This window comes from Podarcis pityusensis (genome assembly GCF_964106645.2).
Source record: "Podarcis pityusensis genome assembly, chromosome: 8".
NCBI classification, from domain to species: Eukaryota; Metazoa; Chordata; class Lepidosauria; order Squamata; family Lacertidae; genus Podarcis; species Podarcis pityusensis.
In genome coordinates, this window is record NC_138033.1 from 50,984,305 (window position 1) to 51,003,078 (window position 18,774).

At 44.6% G+C, this 18,774-nt stretch overlaps 1 protein-coding gene across 3 annotated transcripts in view; it reads left to right on the forward strand.

Moving 5' to 3' along the window:
• Positions 1-18,774, forward strand: part of GSE1 (Gse1 coiled-coil protein) — a 441,190-nt gene that overhangs the window by 64,686 nt on the left and 357,730 nt on the right. Inside the window, exon 2 of one of the 3 annotated variants that reach the window (XM_081017741.1) lies at positions 824-970. The exons of the other annotated variants lie outside the window; for them this stretch is intronic. Within the exon in view, the coding sequence (XP_080873867.1) occupies positions 824-970 (147 nt within the window). The remainder of the gene's footprint in view (positions 1-823; positions 971-18,774) is intronic. 3 annotated transcript variants of the gene reach the window in all.

An 18,774-nucleotide genomic window follows, 5' to 3' on the forward strand; every position in this document is an offset into this window, starting at 1 on the left:
GCCAGGCAACCCTCCCAAGGGAGAGCATTCCACAAGCAGGGAGCCACCACAGAAAAGGCCCATTCTCATGTTGCCACCCTCCTGACCTCTTGTGGAGGAGGCACACTAAGGCCTCGGATGATGATCACAGGGTCTGGGGCTGTGGTAAGAGATCATTCTTATTCTTATTGGCCGGCCCCTGTGCCTCTTTAACACCAGCCTAACATGCACAGATCCAACAAATGAAGTTTTTCTGTTTTGTCTGCATGCCAGGAAAGGCTTCGCTTGCTAAATGTCTGCCATATCAGCTGCATGTTGTTGAAAATGTGGCAAATTATGCGGTAGGGTTTTGTGTGGGGGGTGAGCAATTTTCAGTCCTTTTAAAGCCAAAAAGTGAAACTTGCCTTCATACAGGAGTATGCAGAAGACCAGGGTTGATGTGCAAATGCACTTCTCATTGAATATGGGAGAGAGAAAAAGAAATTTTGATGCGCTCTTAGGTAGTAGTTGCTCAGTATGTTCCAGAGTGGCAAAGATCTGTCATTTCTATGCAATAGCAAGTTTCCTTCCTTGCCTTAAACACACCATAGAAATTTCCTTTTCTGATTGGAGGTACAGTATCCCCTTCATTCATATTCTTATCTCTTCGCATTCAAAATCCTCATGAGTGTGTGGTCATCTCTGACTATGATGCAACCTCTCCCCATTTCATACAAGTAGACCAGCATGTGGCAATGACTTCCTGCAAGAATAACCTCTGTCATTTCTGTGGTTTTGCACATTGCAAGGGGGACAGGGAAGAGAACACATGGATAAATCACACCTCCTATTTGTGTATGTTTAGGAAAAATTGCCATGGAGGAAGTCTTGTGTTGACATAGAGGAGGGAGAAAGGTTGTTTTCTGCTGCTCCAGAGAAGCGGACACAGAGCAATGGATCCAAACTACAAGAAAGAAGATTCCACCTAAACATTAGGAAGAACTTTCTGACAGTAAGAGCTGTTTGACAGTGGAATTTGCTGCCAAGGAGTGTGGTGGAGTCTCCTTTGGAGGTCTTTAAGCAGAGGCTTGACAACCATATGTCAGGAGTGCTCTGATGGTGTTTCCTGCTTGGCAGGGGGTTGGACTCGATGGCCCTTGTGGTCTCTTCCAACTCTATGATTCTATGATTCTATGACTACCTGGTAAGATGTGTGAGAGTGACCCCCACATATCAGACTCTCCTATCTAGCTCCCAGGGCAGAGTCTGAAGGTACGTGATTCAGCAACCTTGATGAAGCTAATGAGATCTAGGTCCAGATCTAGGTCCAAGCGGGAGACTGCTTGGGAACTTTATGTCTGTCACCCTGAGTGCCATCATGAGAGAAATGCAGGATATAAATGCAATGAAATATATTATCTCCTCATGGGAGAGATAGTTTGCACTAACATGTTAATCCTAAACTAAAGAAAGTGAAAGCAGAATTTAGGGGGGGGGAGGAAACTTGATAATGGATGAAACTGATTTCAAGAGTGTTTCTGTAACCAGATTTCTGAAATATGGCATCAGCATTGCTTTAGCAACAATCACAGTTGTTCAGCTTAAACCACTTGTAGAGTGTTGATTTCCAAGTCATGCAGGCAGACGATGAAGTGGCCTCAATGCTATTTAGTGCTTGCTTGTGGAACCTTAAAGGATTGGACTATCAATGGTGACATATTTCTTGGCCTCAGAGCCAAGCTTTTGAGAGAGCCCAAATAAGCATGCTCCCTAAGATAGGAACTCCCATTCTGCCAGCAAATGGAAAAAACGGAAGCCCCAGGATCCTTGAAGGAGGTGTTTCCAAGCTGACTGGCTTCTTTCCCTCCCTGTGGGAATGTGTCTTTTTAATCTGAAAGTCAGCTGTGTAAGTGGAGGGGAGAGATTTTCATGCTCCTATGACTTAAGAAGCCTTCCAGAGGGCTGTTTGCTTTTCATCTGAGCTTCCATCCCCTTGGCTAGAGAGGACAGCTGCTGATAATAAACTCACAACAGGCCTTAACGAATGACATTGCAGGACTGTAATAAAATGTGATCTAATATTTGAGCTGCCTTCCTAACCCTGGGCTCACCATTTGAGTCAGCCCCAGTGTACAGAGGCTGCTGTAGTACAGTGGTACCTTGGGTACCTTCAGGTTACATACGCTTCAGGTTACAGACTCCACTAACCCAGAAATAGTGCTTCAGGTTAAGAACTTTGCTTCAGGATGAGAACAGAAATCGTGCTCTGGTGGCACGGCGGCAGCAGGAGGCCCCATTAGCTAAAGAGGTTAAGAACAGTTTCAGGTTAAGTACGGACCTCCAGAACGAATTAAGTACTTAACCCGAGGTACCACTGTACATTCAGAACTGGGAGGAGATAGGCTGTTTTGAGACATTTGTATTCAGATTCTTTTGTTTGTCTGAAAATCATTTTGCCTTGAGCCGGTGGGGCTAGCAGTCCTCTTTTGAACAAGCATTGGTGTTTAGCATGGTTGTTCAAATCAGCTCTGGGGAACTTTGCAGCTCCAGACTTAAGCAAAGCCTGTAGTTGCTTCAAATCAGTATTTGTGAAGTTCAGTACAGTGGTACCTCGGGTCCAACATCTTCTTCTCACGGTGGCCAACCAGATGCCCATGGGAAACCCAAAAGCAGGACCCGAGTGTGCTGCAGCCCTCTCCACATTTGTGATTCTCAGCAAATGCCATTCAGAGGCATACTGCCTCCAATAGTGGGGATAGGAACATAACCATTGAGACTAGTAGCCACTGATAACCTTTTGCTCCATATATTTGTCCAATCCTCTTTTAAAGTCATACACTACACCTTGGGGAAACAAATCCCAAAGTTCAACTATGCCCTGAGTGAAGAAGTGCTTTCGTTTGTCTGTCCTAAATTTTCCAACATTCAGTTTCATTGGATGTCCATGAGTTCTAGTGTTATGAGAGAGGGAGACAACTTTCATTTAACCACTTTCTCTACACCATGCATACCTTTGGTTCCCTAATCCCACTGTTCCTAAAACTTCTGTGTAAATCCCTCTGTTTCTCTCAGTGATTCATAATGTGTTTCTTGTTCCCTTTTATCTTCCCAAGTGAGCCCTCTGTCTCTTAGGTTCTCTGCCCCTTAGGCAGCGGAGGCTGCTCTCCCACCAACCTCAGCCTGTGCTCAGCCAGCCCCCACCTGCCTGCCTCTTACTTGCATCCAGTCCAGGGGGTGGCATTGGCTTACTCCTCTTTAGTCCCAATGCTGCCCTTGTAGAAGTCAGCAGGGAGGAGGTTGGGGACAAAACTGGAATTAGTTGCCTCTGGCTGTCCTGGGCTCTGGTTCGGCTAACTTTTGATCTCCCTTGCATTCTGCTTTACCAGTCCTTGTGATCACCAGTCATCTCTGCTTCTAGGACCTCCTCCTGGTCAGCCATCTAGGCCTGAGCCAACCCCCACGCAGCTCCTCCTTCCCTAAGTACCATAGCTGTCAACTTACAGATTTGAAAATAAGGGACCAGCAGCCTTGAAAATAAGGGACCAGCAGCCAAAATAAGGGACCTGCAGCCTCCCCTGTTCCAGGCACTCCAGTCTTCCTGTCCTCCTGCAGTCTGGTCAAACTCATGCTGGTAGCTTCGAGAACACTGTCCAACCAACTTTGTAACTAGAGGTTCAACTGAATAGAATCTGAATCACATGCACCACAAGGCCTATGCAGCCTCAACTTAAGATGACTCCCTGGCCTGGCTTTGCACTGCAAAGTTTGCAGCAGCACATGCAACAAAATGGCGTCCAGCATTCAAAAAACCCCTCAGCTTGCATTAACTAGCCACACACAAGGCATGCAAGCTCCACCCCCCAGTCATTCTTAGACTTCTTATTGGGTGAGCAACACAGCCAAGCAACACAGTTGGAGCCTCCCTCCTCCCTGGCCGGCAGGGAGGGAGGGAGAGGAGCTGTTTCCTTTGAAATTTAAGGGACATCCATCAATAAGGGACAGCAGCGGGACATGGCGCTGGAATAAGGGACTGCCCCTTCAAATAAGGGACACTTGACAGCTATGCTAAGTACTGCGTGGGGCTTTAATCCAAGTCAAACAGACAGCTATCTCTTCTATCCCAGAAGTTGGACTGTGAACCTTTTGTTGCTTTGTTCCCCAAGTAATTGGAATGTTCCATGCCAGCACTCTGGCTCAAACAGTTGCTGTCAGATGCATCATTGCCGCAAACTCAATACAGTACAGATATCTGTGAAATGGGAATGTATCTGTACTTTGTATCTAGCTGGTGTGTTTTGTAAGTGTTCGAATGCTTAGTGGTGTTCAGGCAAAAAGAGCTTTTTATCTAAACTATTGATCTGTTTCTTGTTTTGCCATTGCTAGGGTTGCTTTGACTGAGCACCTTGCTGGATTTTATTTCAAAGACTGACCAGCTGGGGTTGGTTGTGGGTCAGGCTTCCCCAAAGGAGATGGTGTTTTGGAGAGACTACTGTGTCTTGCTATTTCTGCTCCAAAGGACATAAAGTACTTCCTCATACAGTGCAATTAAAATATGACAGTAAAGCTGCTATCCAACAGGGAAACTGACAAACTAGCCAGCAAAACAAAGAGCCAAGTGGAAAACCTGTGCCTTGCAACACCCTCCTCAATGCTTAAAAGATTACATTGGGCAGGGTGAGGAAATCCATATATATCTTGTGGGGAAGTTTGCTTTGCAGCCTTGAAGCAATGGATGTGAAGATTCTAATCCTGGTTGTGACAGTTCTCGCTTTTCAGAGTAGGAGGAGGAGGGGTAGATAATTTTATTTGTAAAATTTGTATATCACTTAATTGCCAAAACTATTTACACATAATCTTAAGTATGCATTCAAATGTTCAATAAAAGTCAGAAGTTAAAACAAGTTGACCTCAAAAAATCCAACTATACATACAACATACACTTTCACACACACACACACACACACACACACGCGCGCGCACACACACACACACACACACACACATGTGCACTCACACACATATATGAAAATTACCTATTAAAATGCTTGTTAGCCTTACATTTCTGGTAAACAAGCAGAGCCAGCATGGGAGCTGCTATGAGGCGAGACAGTCATCAGGGGGTCTAATTTGGCCCTTAAGTCCATTTACCCTGAAACCCTGCCCATGTGCCAATCAGCTGACGCAACTTTGATGTGTGAGTGATGTCAGCTGATGGGCTAGGGTTGGTGGGGCTCAGTTCTCTGTTGGCTGCACCTGTCAGTTTCCCACAGGGAGCTGGCATGCACAGCCAAAGCAGCAGGGTTTAACCCCCACTTATCAGCTGATGAACGTGTGTGTGTGGGGGGGTTAAACCCTGTTCAGTTTGGCTGCAAATGTCAGTTCCCTTGCTGATGAACGGAGAGTTCAGTCTTGCTTGGTGCTGTTTCTCCAGTTTGTTCTCTGTAGAGAGTAATCATGACCCCTGCAAAGAGTTATCATGACATCAGATGACTATCAGGGGGGTGGCCACTTGTCAAAGTTGGCCTGTGGGGGTTGGAGGAGATAAAGCTCTGCTCCACTGGGCCAAAACGTTTTCCTACGCCTGCTTGAAGATACATGAGTCCCATGTTGTATACAGCCCAGATAGGGAATGCGTGTGTCACCAGACATTGTCATACTACAACTCTAGTAATCCCCAACCGATGGCCATGCCAGCTGGTGTTGCTGGGAGTGGAGTCAACAAACACCTGTTGGTTCTCCACCCTAGAGGTAGGACTTCTTGGGGAGGGACCACAATATGCTGCATGCCAAAGGTACTAGAGTCAGTTGCCAGTAAAAAGGGCAGATAACAGGTGAGTAGAGTGACTTTCCTCTGCCTGAGATCCTGGAGAGTCACTGTCAGTCAGAGCAGGTAACACTGGGTCAGTTGGGCAGAAAATCTGACCTGGGGAAAGGGAGCTTCCTATGTTCTGCTCACAGTAGTCGTCTTGCTTGCTGTAGGTGCTTTATACTAAGAGTTCTCTTCTATCTAGTGTGGCCTAGGAATGTACTTTGCTGTTCCTTTATGCTTGGCAAGCTTCTAGCATTTGCAAGCATTTCTCTTTCAATTTGCTGGGGCAGCTGCTGAAGGAGTCACAGGATCAGCACACACTGCCTGCCTTGAGGAGGCTGAGACAGAGAAACAAATGTGATTGATGTGTGCTGCACAGGAATCCTCTGGAAACAGCCCGTCTTATAACTGCAGCAAAATGCACAATGGGGCTATAGCTCAGCGGCAGAGCATCTGTTTTGCATGTAAACGGTGCCAGGTTAAATCTCTGATACCTCAAGGGTAGGGCTGGGAATGTCACCAATCTGAAATCCCGGAGAGCTGCTGCCAATCTGTGTAGGCAATACTGAACAAGATGGGCCAATGGCCTGATTTGGTATAGTGCAGCTTCCTGTGTTACCATTAGTGTAGAGAAACTGAAAGTGAAGCTACAGAAAGCCCTGGGCAAATCTGCGCTGCAGGCTTAAACTGATTGAATGCATTTCCCACTTTGGAAACCCCACTCCTGAATTTTAGGGACTCTATTATTGTGCAGGGGGCAAATTCTCAGCGTCTTCCCCTAATTACAGTTCCCATCTCAGATTCTTTGGGAGAAACTATGACAAACTGATTAAAACAATGTAGATATGCCCAATACATTGTCCTGCACTTTACTTAAGTGAGTTTTGCAGCTCCTTTACATGGGATAGGCACCTAATCCATACCCTGGGTAAGACAAAAAGGGTAGTATCAGCTAAGTTCTACTTAGAGTAGAATCACTGAAATGTATAAACAAAGTTAGTCATTCCTATTCATTTGTCTGGGTCTACTCTGAGTAAAACTAACATTGGATACAACCCTTACATGTTTTTTGTTTTTACATTTGACTCAGTGTTGCTTCATAATCTACATGTGCTTGCCACCTAGCTTTGGGCAGGTTGCTGATTCTCACCCTCAGTCTGCAAATGTGATTGGCCTGCCTAGTTTGAGAAACACTGGCTTGGTTTGTTTTTTTTAAAATTATTATTAATATTATTACTCATACCCCGCCCATCTGGCTGGGTTTCCCCAGCCACTCTGGGTAGCTTACAGCACATATAAAAACATAGTAAAACGTCAAACATTACAAACTTCCTGATACCGGGCTGCTTTCAGATATCTTCTAAAAGTTGTGTAGTTCTTCATTTCCTTGACATCTGATGGGAGGGCATTGCACAGGGAGGGTGCCACTTCTGAGAAGGCCCTCTGTCTGGTTCCCTGTAACTTCACTTCTCATGGTGAGGGTACTGCCAGAAGACCCTTGCAGGAGAACCTCAGTGTCTGGGCTGAGCAATGGAGACACTCCAGATGTACTGGACCAAGACTGTTTAGAGCTTTAAAAGTCAGCACCAACACTTTGAATTGTGCTCAGAAACATACTGGGAGCCAGTGAAGATCCTTTAGGACCGGTGTTACATGGTCCCGGCAGCTGCTTCCAGTCACCAGCCCAGCTGCCTTATTCTGTATTAGTTGTAGTTTTCAAGTCACCTTCAAAGGTAGCCAGCCCCATGTAGAGCACATTGCTGTAGTCCAAGCGGGAGATAGCAAGAGCATGTACCACCCCAGTGAGACAGTCTGCAGGCAGGTAGGGTCTCAGCTGGCATACCAGATGGAGCTAGTAGACAGCTGCCCTAGACGCAGAATTGATATGTACCCCCATGGAGAGCTGTGAGTTCAAAATAACTCCCAGGCTTCACACCTGGTCCTTCAGGGGTACACTTAACCCATTCAGTACCAGGGAGTCCCCCTACCCCCACCCACCCCCTGTCCCCCCTAAACAGTATTTCTGTCTTGTCAGGATTCAGCCTCAATCCATTAGGCGTCATCAAACCGCCTCTAGACACTCACACAGGACATTCACTGCCTTCACTGTTTCTGATTTAAACAAGAGGTAGAACTGGGTATCATCTTCATACTGGTGTACACCCAGCTCAAACCCTCAGATACTCTCTCCCAGCAGCTTCATACAGATGTTGAAAAGCATGGGGGAGAGGACAGAGCCCTGAGGCACCCCACAAGTGAGAGCCCAGGGGTCTGAACACTCATTCCCCAACACCACTTTCTGGACATGGCCTAGGAGGAAGGAGCAGAACCACTGAGTAACAGTGCCTCCAGCTCCCAACTCCCCTAGACGGTCCATAATGATACCATAGTCAGTGGTATCAAAAGCTGCTGAGAGATCCAGCAGAACTAGGAAACAGCTTTCACCTCTGTCCCTAGCCTGCCAGAGATCATTGACCAGCACGACCAGGGCAGTTTCAGTCCCATGATGAGGCCTGAATCCCAATTGGAAGGGATCCAAATGGTCCGTATCCTCCAGGCGTGCCTGGAGCTGTTCAGTGACCACATGCTCAATCACCCTGCCCAAGAATGGAAGATTTGAGACTGGGCTATAGTTGGCCATAGTGGCCAGGTCCAAAGATGATTTTTTAAAAAAGTGGTTTAATAACCGCTTCTTTAAGCGGGTCTGGGAAGACTCCCTCACAGAGGGAAGCATTCATCAGCCTGTGGAGCCCATCACCCAGCCAGCCTGGTTCACTTTTGTGAGCTCGAATGGGCAAGGATCAAGGAGACAGGTGGTCGGTTTCACTTGTCCAAGCAGCTTGAACACATCCTCAGAGGTAACAGATTGAAACTGATCCCATGCAACTTGACTAGACAGGACTCTAGCACTCTCCTGCCCCAGTCTTGCTCCTATGGTGGAGTCTACCTCTTTCTAAATCTGCACAACTTTATTTGCAAAATTATTGCAGGAGATTTTGGTGTCCTCACCAGGCCCCAATTGTGAAGGTGGTTCTGTTAAATTACGAACTATCTGAAAGATTCTCCTGCTACTGTTTTCTGCAGATGCAATAGAGGTGGCAAAGAAGGTCCTCTTCGCTGTTGCTATCGCCACTTGGTAGGTTCGATGTTGAGTTCTAACCCGTGTTCGGTCCGATTCAGAATGAATTTTCTGTCGCCGGAAAACCATGGCTTGTTTGATGGTCTGAATCCTGTATAGCAGCTTAACTATAGTTTGTTTACTGCCAACAACCTGTGTTCTGAAACCATGATTCTAGATTCAGGTAGGTAGCCGTGTTGGTCTGATGCAGTCAAAATAAAAAAAATAAATTGTCCAGTGGCACCTTATAGACCAACTAAGTTTGTTCTGGTATAAGCTTTCGTGTATCTGAAAAAGTGTGCATGCGCACAAAAGCTTTTACCAGAACAAACTTAGCTGGTCTATATTAAGGTGCTACTGAACAATTTTTTATTTATTTTTATTTTTATTCTGAAACCATGGTTTGTTGTGGATTGTGAACCTTGGTTTGTTTTAACTTTGACATCATATTAAGTGTGAATCCAGCATGATTCCTTAATGATAGCTAATTAAGCCACAAAAGCAAATTGCAAGATCAGCTGGAAAACAAACCAAGCTTTCAAAATCTTTCTTTAACATTGCCAACATTTTTCCAGCCTTTAGTCAAATTTCCTCTGACAGTCAGGAATCCAGCAGGCAAACTTATCATTTCATCTCCATGCTGGGAAAAGAAAACGTGCTGCTGAATTTCCATCCTTACTTTAATTGTGTTAAAGGAACATCAGAAAAGGAAGCAACATTCTAATTTCCTTCTCCTTGGGCCTATGGGCTTTATCAGTTTCCCTCTTATTTAATTAAAGAATTTTTATCCCACTCTTCAGTCCCCAAAGCCTACCAGAGCAGTTTGCAGATTACTAAAAATAAAACAGTTCCAGATGTGAAGTTTACAATATAAAAAGAACACAACACAGAAGGAAAATGAATTGGGAGGGAGGAAAAATAGACCAACTCAGGTACCAGTTCTTTGTTACAAATTCTTAAAATACCCAGCTGGGGTGGAGAAGGTCAAGAAAAGGAGGAGCCAAAACCTACTGATCTCTCAGCCATGTTGATGGAGTGGTGTTTCAATCCTTTTCTTCCCTCCTCTGTTATAGCCTGGTGAAATGGCTGCTGCCATATTACGGTTGATGGAGGGAAGATCCTGGCTTTGCAGCAGAGCTGGTGACTGCTCTCTATTCCCTCCCTGTTCTGCTGCAGTTTGATGACAGTGCTGTCTCTTCCGTTTGGGGCTCTTATAGTTGGGCACACAGAACCATCCTCCCGCATCCAGGTGTAGCTATTTTTTCCTGCAGTCACTTTTGAGTCGTCATCAAGGACTGTGTAGAGCAAAACAGCACACTTAAGTTTTTATATATACTCTGTTACAAAGTGATTCCTCTATCACATGGGAAACAGGGCATGTAAGTGTTGGGCTAAATAAATCATAATTTAATGCACCTTAAGAGGTTCTGCTTCAAGTTGTACTTTCTTTAGAGTGCTGCCTTTGGAAGTTTTGTGATCCTTTTAAAATTTAAAGCTTGATGAGAATAAATGTTTAAAATGCTGGTGGCTTCAAATGTCAGAATTGGGGCTGTACATTTAATTAGACAGAGATTAAATAATCTTCATCGTATTGAGGGGGAACACCATACATTGTTGGAGTCCATAGAAAACACCAGTGCCTAAGGTCCCTGGGCCATCTTCAAGTAGGATTGGGAAAAATTCCAGACAGCTGCTGCCAAGCAGTGTAGGCAATACTGAGCTAGAATGTTTTGACTCTGTGTAAGGCTGCTTTGTATATTCCTATGGCATAGGTCATGATTTGTTTGGTCATCTGTGGGGCAACTCATGGTTAAATCATGGTTTGTTCTTGGCTTCAGCTTAGCGTTATGTTCAAATCATGCCCTTGAATTCAAGACTGTTACACCCCACCCCAATCTGCATGAGTGGTGCGAGATTCCAGGGGTTGCTGGTGCACTTATCACAGTCTGTGTTTCCTTTGGGGACAATGAGATAGCAGAGTCTGTGGTGTCTTTATGATATATGGTTTATTTACACATATTTACTACTGGTGTCCAGATGGAGAGAGTGCATCCCAAGAGGGTCCTGTTCCCATCATTGCTGCAGCCTCAGATTCCAAGGGACACCAAACATGTCTGACCTCCAGCTTGCAAAATAGACACTTTTTCCTTTTTGCTTACCTCATTGCTCACAGCAATTCTGGAAACTTTCCCCTCGCAATTCTGGGATTGTTTTTTGCTAATTACCCACAGCTCAAGGCGGAGTCTCCCAACTCTGTGTCCGGCAGAGAGTCTTCTGCCTTGTTGATGACTTTCTTGATGGGTTAATGGCTCAGCATTTGTTTCATAATGGCCCATCCCCAGGCGATTCCTTAGTCAGGAAAACAAGTCCATCTTGTATTTTTGTACTGCTAAACCCATTGATTAAACTCCAAACTTACTAAAGCTAGGAATTATGAGGTTTCTTAAATTCTAATTCCTTTACTGAATTCAGAGCTTTTAGGGGAACCTTGCCCCGCTCAAACTTGTAACAGTACTATAGTACAGGCATGTAAAAACCCACCTTTCTACTGGCTTGTAGCAAGTTTTAATCAACATAGGAAATCCAGAAGCTTAATTTGGGCTAATTTGGGCTATGAAAAAAGAGTTTGTTGATTGGGAGTTTACTTGCAAGTCTGTTGTAGAATGGAGTGAGCTGCTTTTGTGTTCTGTAATAGACCCAGTGGTGAAAGTCATTCCCTGGTCCTCTTCATTCAGGAATTTTCTGTATCTCCTGGTGCCCCTGAAGCAGTTGGGTTCCTTTTCCTGCTGCCTTTTCACTTGCTGTTTTTCTTAAACTGGGCTTTCCTTTCTTGCTCTGGCTAATGTCACGAGTTCATGGAGGGCTTATATGCAGAACATACATATTTCTACCAGGAAAGGGAACAGGTGCTGCTGGAGTCTTTTACCCACACATGAAGTATTGCAGAGTACATCTGTCATCGCATGAATGTCAGCAGGAGACACTCACATCTGTTTCCCTGTAGCATTTGTTATCAAGAAGGAAGGGATTGTGGGGAGGAAGGGAGGGTGGGGAGAGAAATAAGAGCTCAGCATGTCACTTAAGCAAAGCAGTGGCACTTTGCCATCAGAGTGTTTGTTCAGGACTTCAGGTGGTCTTCTGTCCCCAACGTTTTCCACTTATTGAATGCAGGCATCATTTCTTGGCCCTTGGGGTGCGTATGTGAAATGTGGGTGGGTGGGAAATGGGTTGTCATGTGTCACAGCACTGTAATTTCTCCACCCTCCTCTTCTCTTTGGCATGCTGTAGTGCTGCCGAACAGCAGTTCTTGCTTGTTTTGGCAATGAGGAGAGCATCTGCTTCAAGAAAGGCACATGGAAAAACTTCCACTTTGGCTCTGTCGGCTGACTCACAGTTCTGAACTTGCAACTCTCCCAAGTACCTTTCATGCAAGGAAGTGAGTGAAAGATGAAGGGCATGGGGGATAGTGGGAAACATCATAGAAGGGCCAAGCAGAGGCAAGGTGCTGTGTAACAATAGAGTTGGGAAACCAGTGAAGCCCCCGCCAGTTTTTCCAGCCCCCAACTCATATCCAGAAACCCCAGGACAGTTTTTATATAAAACTATTTTTTCTTTGTGTTTACTAGCTGGATTGTTGGAGATGCTAGTTTTTATTTAGGAGACAGCCGAGGCTCTTTTGGAGTGCATTTTCGGCTAATTGGGCAAGTCTATTCTCCTCTTTTGGCTGATGTTCTTTTGATGGTTCTTGTCTCTTGTAATCATGTAAAAAGGCCTTTTGGTTCCACACAAACCAGACAGTGCCTCTAAAAAGGTTGCTCCCAAGTCCTCTTTCTGTCTGGAAGAGGGCAAAAGACTGGATAATGCTGTATTGACTGATTCATGAAGACCAATAAGTCTCCCACTTCTTTTGCAAGTTTGCCTCTTTTTAATTTTTTTTGTCTGTTCTTTGTTAACACTTAAAAATTCCAAGCACACCTCAAGGGTTCGGGTTGGGAGTAAAAGTAGGGCAATTGCTTGATAGAAATTTTCTTTTCTTTTAAAAGGCCAGTACGCCTCAACAAATCCTGAGTCAAAACCTGCTTTTTGTAAAGATTAATCTCCTTTCCTAGTACAATGGGCCATCCTTAGCACAAAAGTTCCTTTTACATAATTTTCCCAGCAAAGAAATGGGGTTGCCCATTTAGACAGGGTGCTCCCCAGCAACCTCTGTGTCAAGGGAAATGGTAAGTGAAAGAGAGAACACATCAGTAGTGGAAACATATTTCAGGCAAATCCATGCCAGCATCATGTTTTTGCAAGGCTGAATTCATATTTTAGATTCCCAAGCAGTGCCATCAAATTTTTAGGGGGGCAGGAGCCTCTGTTTGGGGTGGGAACAGTTAACAAGGAAGGAGATTCTATCTCCATTATCATTCCTAGGCCTAGGGCGCCTCTCCAGATGTTTTTTTTATTGGGTATTCATGACAATTTGTACTCATGATAGTACTGGGGTGGTTATATGCAATCCTGCTTTCAACATGGTTAACACCTGCAACATAACAGCTTCATTTCCAATCAGTGCATGTCCCTTTGCTTCCTGCTGAAGTCCTGTAACAAAGTTCCAGTTTATGTTGTCCTGCTTTTGTTGCAACAACTTTTGTTGTTGAAGAGCATCCCTTCAAATGGTCATAATGCAGTATATGACTGTTTAAGTTATATAGTACCTTGCTTGAGATAAAGTCCCAGTTGCCAGACCCAGAAAATATTTGTAATCCCAACCTACAACAGCAGACTACATTTGAAAGGTTTTTTTTCTTTTATGTTTTTATTTACCTTCCCTTCTCTCTATGCAGCTTCCTTCTCTCTCTTTCTCTCTTTCCCCCCTCCTCCAAAGATGCTGCTGGTGTGATCCACCATAGATAAGGTCAGAGGCATCAGTATTTGGAACCTAGAATGCGTCATTGTCTTCCTTTGCATTCGCTGCAGTTAATTCACATGATCAGGTAGTTGTAAAGTTGACTGTGTGCCTGGGGGAGAGGCAGGCAAAGTGAAGATGTGTGCATCTGTTCTTTTCCAGGCCTGATGCCGAGGGACAAGGTGAGTGACAGTCCATGTGAACCTCCATAGCAGAGACCTGGTGTGGCATTTAAAGGCATCTCTGCTCTCGGATGTGATTGATGGCAGCTTGCAGGCCTGAGCGGCTGCAGGAGCAAATACGTCGATGTGGAATAGCTGGGAAAGGGCAGCCATGAAGGTCATGAAGCGCCTAGGAAGCCATTGGGGTGGGGTTGGGGGGAGAGCATCTGGGGATAACAGTGGCAGGTTTGCTGCAGCTGGGTGTTCTTTATGTTCCTGCAGAGCAGCTGGGGCTTTGCTGTTCTTTAGCTGGTGCCTGGAGGGGTGGGTGTCAGGCTTGGCTGGGTTTAGTGGCCTTTTAAAAGACAGAGGAATCCTGGACTGGTGGACATCTGGTTGCAGCACACCATTGTATGGGCAGCATGTAATAAGAATTGAGTGGCAATGTGATAGCATTAAAAGCTTGTTCTTGCCCGGACGGTGTATACAAACAAACATTCTGTATGGAATTGCACTTAGTGTAATTGGTTTTCAGCAGCCTTGGCTAACCTGGTTCCTTCCAAATGTTTTGGACTACAACTCCCATCAGTCCCACCCAGCACGTGCCAGCAAGAGCTCATGGGCGTTGTCCAAAGCATCTATAAGGAGCCAAGTTGGCAAAGTTTGTTTAGAGGATGAGCTTGAGATTTTGCTCATGCTCAGTGCCTGGCTTGTTAACATCTTGGGGTTTGAGAAGTAATTCTGCACTCAGTTGGCTATTGTGGATGATTTGAGAGCTGCTTTGCCCACACAAATTAAGTTGCTTATCACCTGTTCTAATTGGGAGCTGGTTTCTTTGCAAATACAGTTTTCTGCAGTGCACTTAATTTTCTGCTGGTGCCATATTGTGATCTGGGTTGCATGGGTTGATCTTTTGGATGGCCCTAGGAAGTAGCTGAGCTCAGGTGAACTTTGGCTCTTTTCTGTGGTTTTGTGTTCTGCCAGTCACGTTCCATAAGAACATAAGTAGAGCCCTGGTGGATCAGGCCTATGGCCCATCTAGTCTAGCATTTAGTTCTCACAGTGCCAACCAGATCCCTATGGGAAACCTGCAACCAGGATCTGAGCACAAGAACACTTCCCCTCCTGCGGTTTCCAGCAGCTGATATTCAGAAGCACTACAGCCTCCAACTGTGGAGGCAGAACATAGCTTCCATCGTGTCTAGTACCCATTGAGATCCTTTACCTCCATGAATATCTCAAAATTTTGTATCACTTTGGATCAGTGTTTCAAGGTCAGCAAAGATTCTGAAATGGCTTCTTATTAGCTTCTTTCCCATGCAGAAGTTTTATAAATTAGAATGAACACTTTAGAATAATGGTGCAATATTCCATTCACCATAATAGCATATATACCACTTCACTGCTTTTTTGATAGATGGTAGAGCCATTTAGTCAAACTTGCCTTCCTTCCATTTCTTTCCTGAATTTTTATGGAGAATCTGGGCAACATTATTGCCAACCTCGTGCATTCTAGTTGTTTCTGTGTTATCCTCTCATGTTTTGTCAGAACTGATTTGAGGTGATTGTTTTTCACTTAACATGTAATTATAGTGTCAGTCTGGCAGTACGGACTGGCAAAGAAACACTGAGGTTTTTATTACTATTGTTTCTATAGTTAGAAGTTTCATCCTTGTAGATTCTGGTGATGAAGTGCCCCTAAAGTAGTGAGGTCCTGTTTCCTGTGTGTGTGCTAATTGCTTGTGTCCTCTCAGGTTATTTCCTTTTGATTTTTTAATTGTGAAATAGTGCTCCTTTGCAGGTATATACTTACCTGCACACCTCTCTTTGTTGATGTGAACACCGTGGCTAATGATGTTTATATTCACAGCTTCCCTACCACACCACTGTGGACTAAGGCAATTGAGGGAGTATCACTGAAGGAGTTCAACAAATTGTTTTTTGACATGATTTTGATGAGCCCTCTCCTTTATGAGAGTAGGCAGACAGGGTGATGTTTTTTACCCTAGGACCTGGAGTTTTCTCTATATTCCTGATATTCTTCCAAGACCCAAGTTATTGAGCCAGAGCTTCCACAGCTGCTGTCTGCCATGAACCATCATTGGCAGAATTGGCAGCAGCAGAGACCATCTTGTCTGTCTCTAGAGTTGTAGGAGCAGGAAAGGACAGTGAAGAAAGAGCTGTGTGTGGAGGGTGGCCTTTCCCCCATCCTCTGGATCCCCTGGGAAACTCAACAAACCTGCTGTACCTGGAACTGGGTGTGGAGAGTGCAGCTGAATGGAACACAGCTGTGAGCAGCATGAGGAAGTACTTTGAGCAAGTACCACCTTAAGCCTGTCATAAAAAACAAGTCTAAAGAGAAAGACTAGGGTGATGTTTGCTGTTTCCAGGAACTCTTCTCATTATCAGACTTTTGTGGGTGTGCTGAGAGTTTGTTTCGACGCATAAGTAAGGCTGATAGGTAGGGTGTGTCAGAAGGACAATGAATTCATATTGATAGATATATATTAGTAACTTTGTATTAATGTATTGTTTTTATATGTAGCTGTGTATTTTTGCAATATTTTGTTTGTTTTGTCTGTTGTTGCTTCAGTTTTCTGTACACTGCTTAAAGATACTTTTAATATATTAAGTGGTATAGAAATTAAGTCATCATCATCTCCCTGTAGGGATCAGCAACTGGCTAATTAAGGAGCAATTCAGTCATTAAAGCCACACCTTGCTGAATAGGAAGTAGTCATAAGAGAGAAGCTACTTATCAAAGTTACAGGGGATCTTTGCTGAATGGGACTTAATGTCTAAATAGACATTGTAGAAGGACCTTGTCTATGGGACAGGCCATGTCAGATAATACAGAGCCATATTAAATGCCATGTGGCACCACAATTTTAATTCTGCTTGTAGCTAATTGTAGAAAAGCAATACCTTAGCAGCACTAAAGGACCCTAGCACGAAAGCAACCTGACCCAAAGCTGAGATCAAATAGATGAGATTGTCTTCCTGTCAAGAAAAGTGATAGGTTTGACAAGAAGGTGATAAAGTGTGAAGTTAGGAGAATCCAAATGTTCTTTGATTTTAGCATAGATTGAAAAATATGATCCAAATTAGGGGTGACCATCCTCTTTTTCTGTCAAGGGCCATATTCCATTTGGGTTAATCTGTTGGGGGGGGGGCTGCAAGCTCATAGTAGGCGAGGCCAAAGTCAAAACTGGGTGAGGCAAGAACAAAGGTGGGTGAGCCCCACTTTTCTCTCTTTTTGTCACCTCTTTCCTCCCTGATCCCCCCTGCCGCCACCCACATGAAGTTGGGTCAAAGGTGTCATCTGACACTAGAGCTTCAAGTTGCCCATTTCAGATCCAAGTGAATGCATGTGATGACTCACCAGGATTTATGGTCAGAGTAATGGTGTCAAGGGGATAGGAACTAGAGGATTTCTAGAGCTGAAGTTCCAGTGTCACAGACACTCTTGATGCCTTGATGCAGCAGCCCTCCTCTTGCAGCAAGTAGTGCATTAAAAAAAGAGTAGTGCATTGATTTAAAAAAAGAGGGGTTGATGCTTGGGATGCAGCTCCTGCCTCTCTGTAGATATTTTGTGGGAAACCAACGTAATTAAAGAATGGGAGAATACAAGGGAAAGCTAAAGGTATGTGTGGGGAGACCCAAGCCTGTCTGTGTGGCTGGATCTCTGCTTGTTGGCAGGCAAGCTAATTGCTGCATTTCACAGCCCAGTAAAGCCCATCTGCTCTGTTCTCTGGCATTGCACGCATGCCCATCAAGCACATTAGGCCACCCAGCCTTGCAGATGGATCTGGGGAAGCTGAGCAGCCCAGGCAGAACCCCCTCACCAGCCCTGTCATGCTGTGGTGGATTCCAATGACGAAAAAGAGTTCTGCTTCTCTAGCTCTTGGGTGAAATCTCCAGGATGCATGAAGCACCCCCAGCTACATAACAGGGTTGCAGTATGGTTAGAACTGTACAGTAGTTAGTACTCTACAAAATGATATTGAAATAATAAAGGTTTGGGTGTGGAATATGATAATAACAGCAAGAATAATTTCATCAGTTCTCTGCGCCACCAAAGAATCCTGGCAACAGTAATTTACCCCTTGCAGAACTACAGTTCCGTGCAACCTTAAACTAAATGTGCTTTAAATTGATAGTGTGTATGCAAATACAAAATTAGGAGTATTGCAGCTCGATGGAAGATCAAACTGCTTTGTGTACAAAAAGTCCAAGGTCCTCAAATGAGCACAAGAAATGGCAGGGCTGTGAAAATAACCTGCCTCTTAGGGATGCAGTACACAGATGGACCGATGGGCTCACTTCATAGGAAGCTTAGGCATTTTGATGGGATTGTGATGGTAATGCAGAGAACCCATAGAGTCAGGCTATCTCTAATTTCAAACCTCCTATCCACCCTTCCCTTAACTGAACATAATTCTCTTTGCTCAAGTTATGTTGAGAAACAGCAGCCCCTGCAAGAACGCAGAGCCATGCAACAAAACAAAGTGAGGCACACTTATTTACATGATAACAATCCTTTCCTATCCTGAACCAGGGGATGAATCTGAAATTAGATGGATTAAAATGCTTGCCAAGATCAGAACTTTTTGACCCGGTTTGCTTACTGCTAATGAGTAGTAGTGATTGCATCTCCTGTCTCTTTCCAAAGGTTTGTTTCTCTTGCCATTTTCTCTTGCATCCCCTGTACTCCCTCACCCCTAGCCTTGTCTGTACATATGCAAATGTAATCCAGAGATTGCAAGTAAGAGATGTCACTTTTGAATGCCCCCCCCTTTTAAAAAGAGCTCCCTGCACAGGTGGGTTCTTCCTT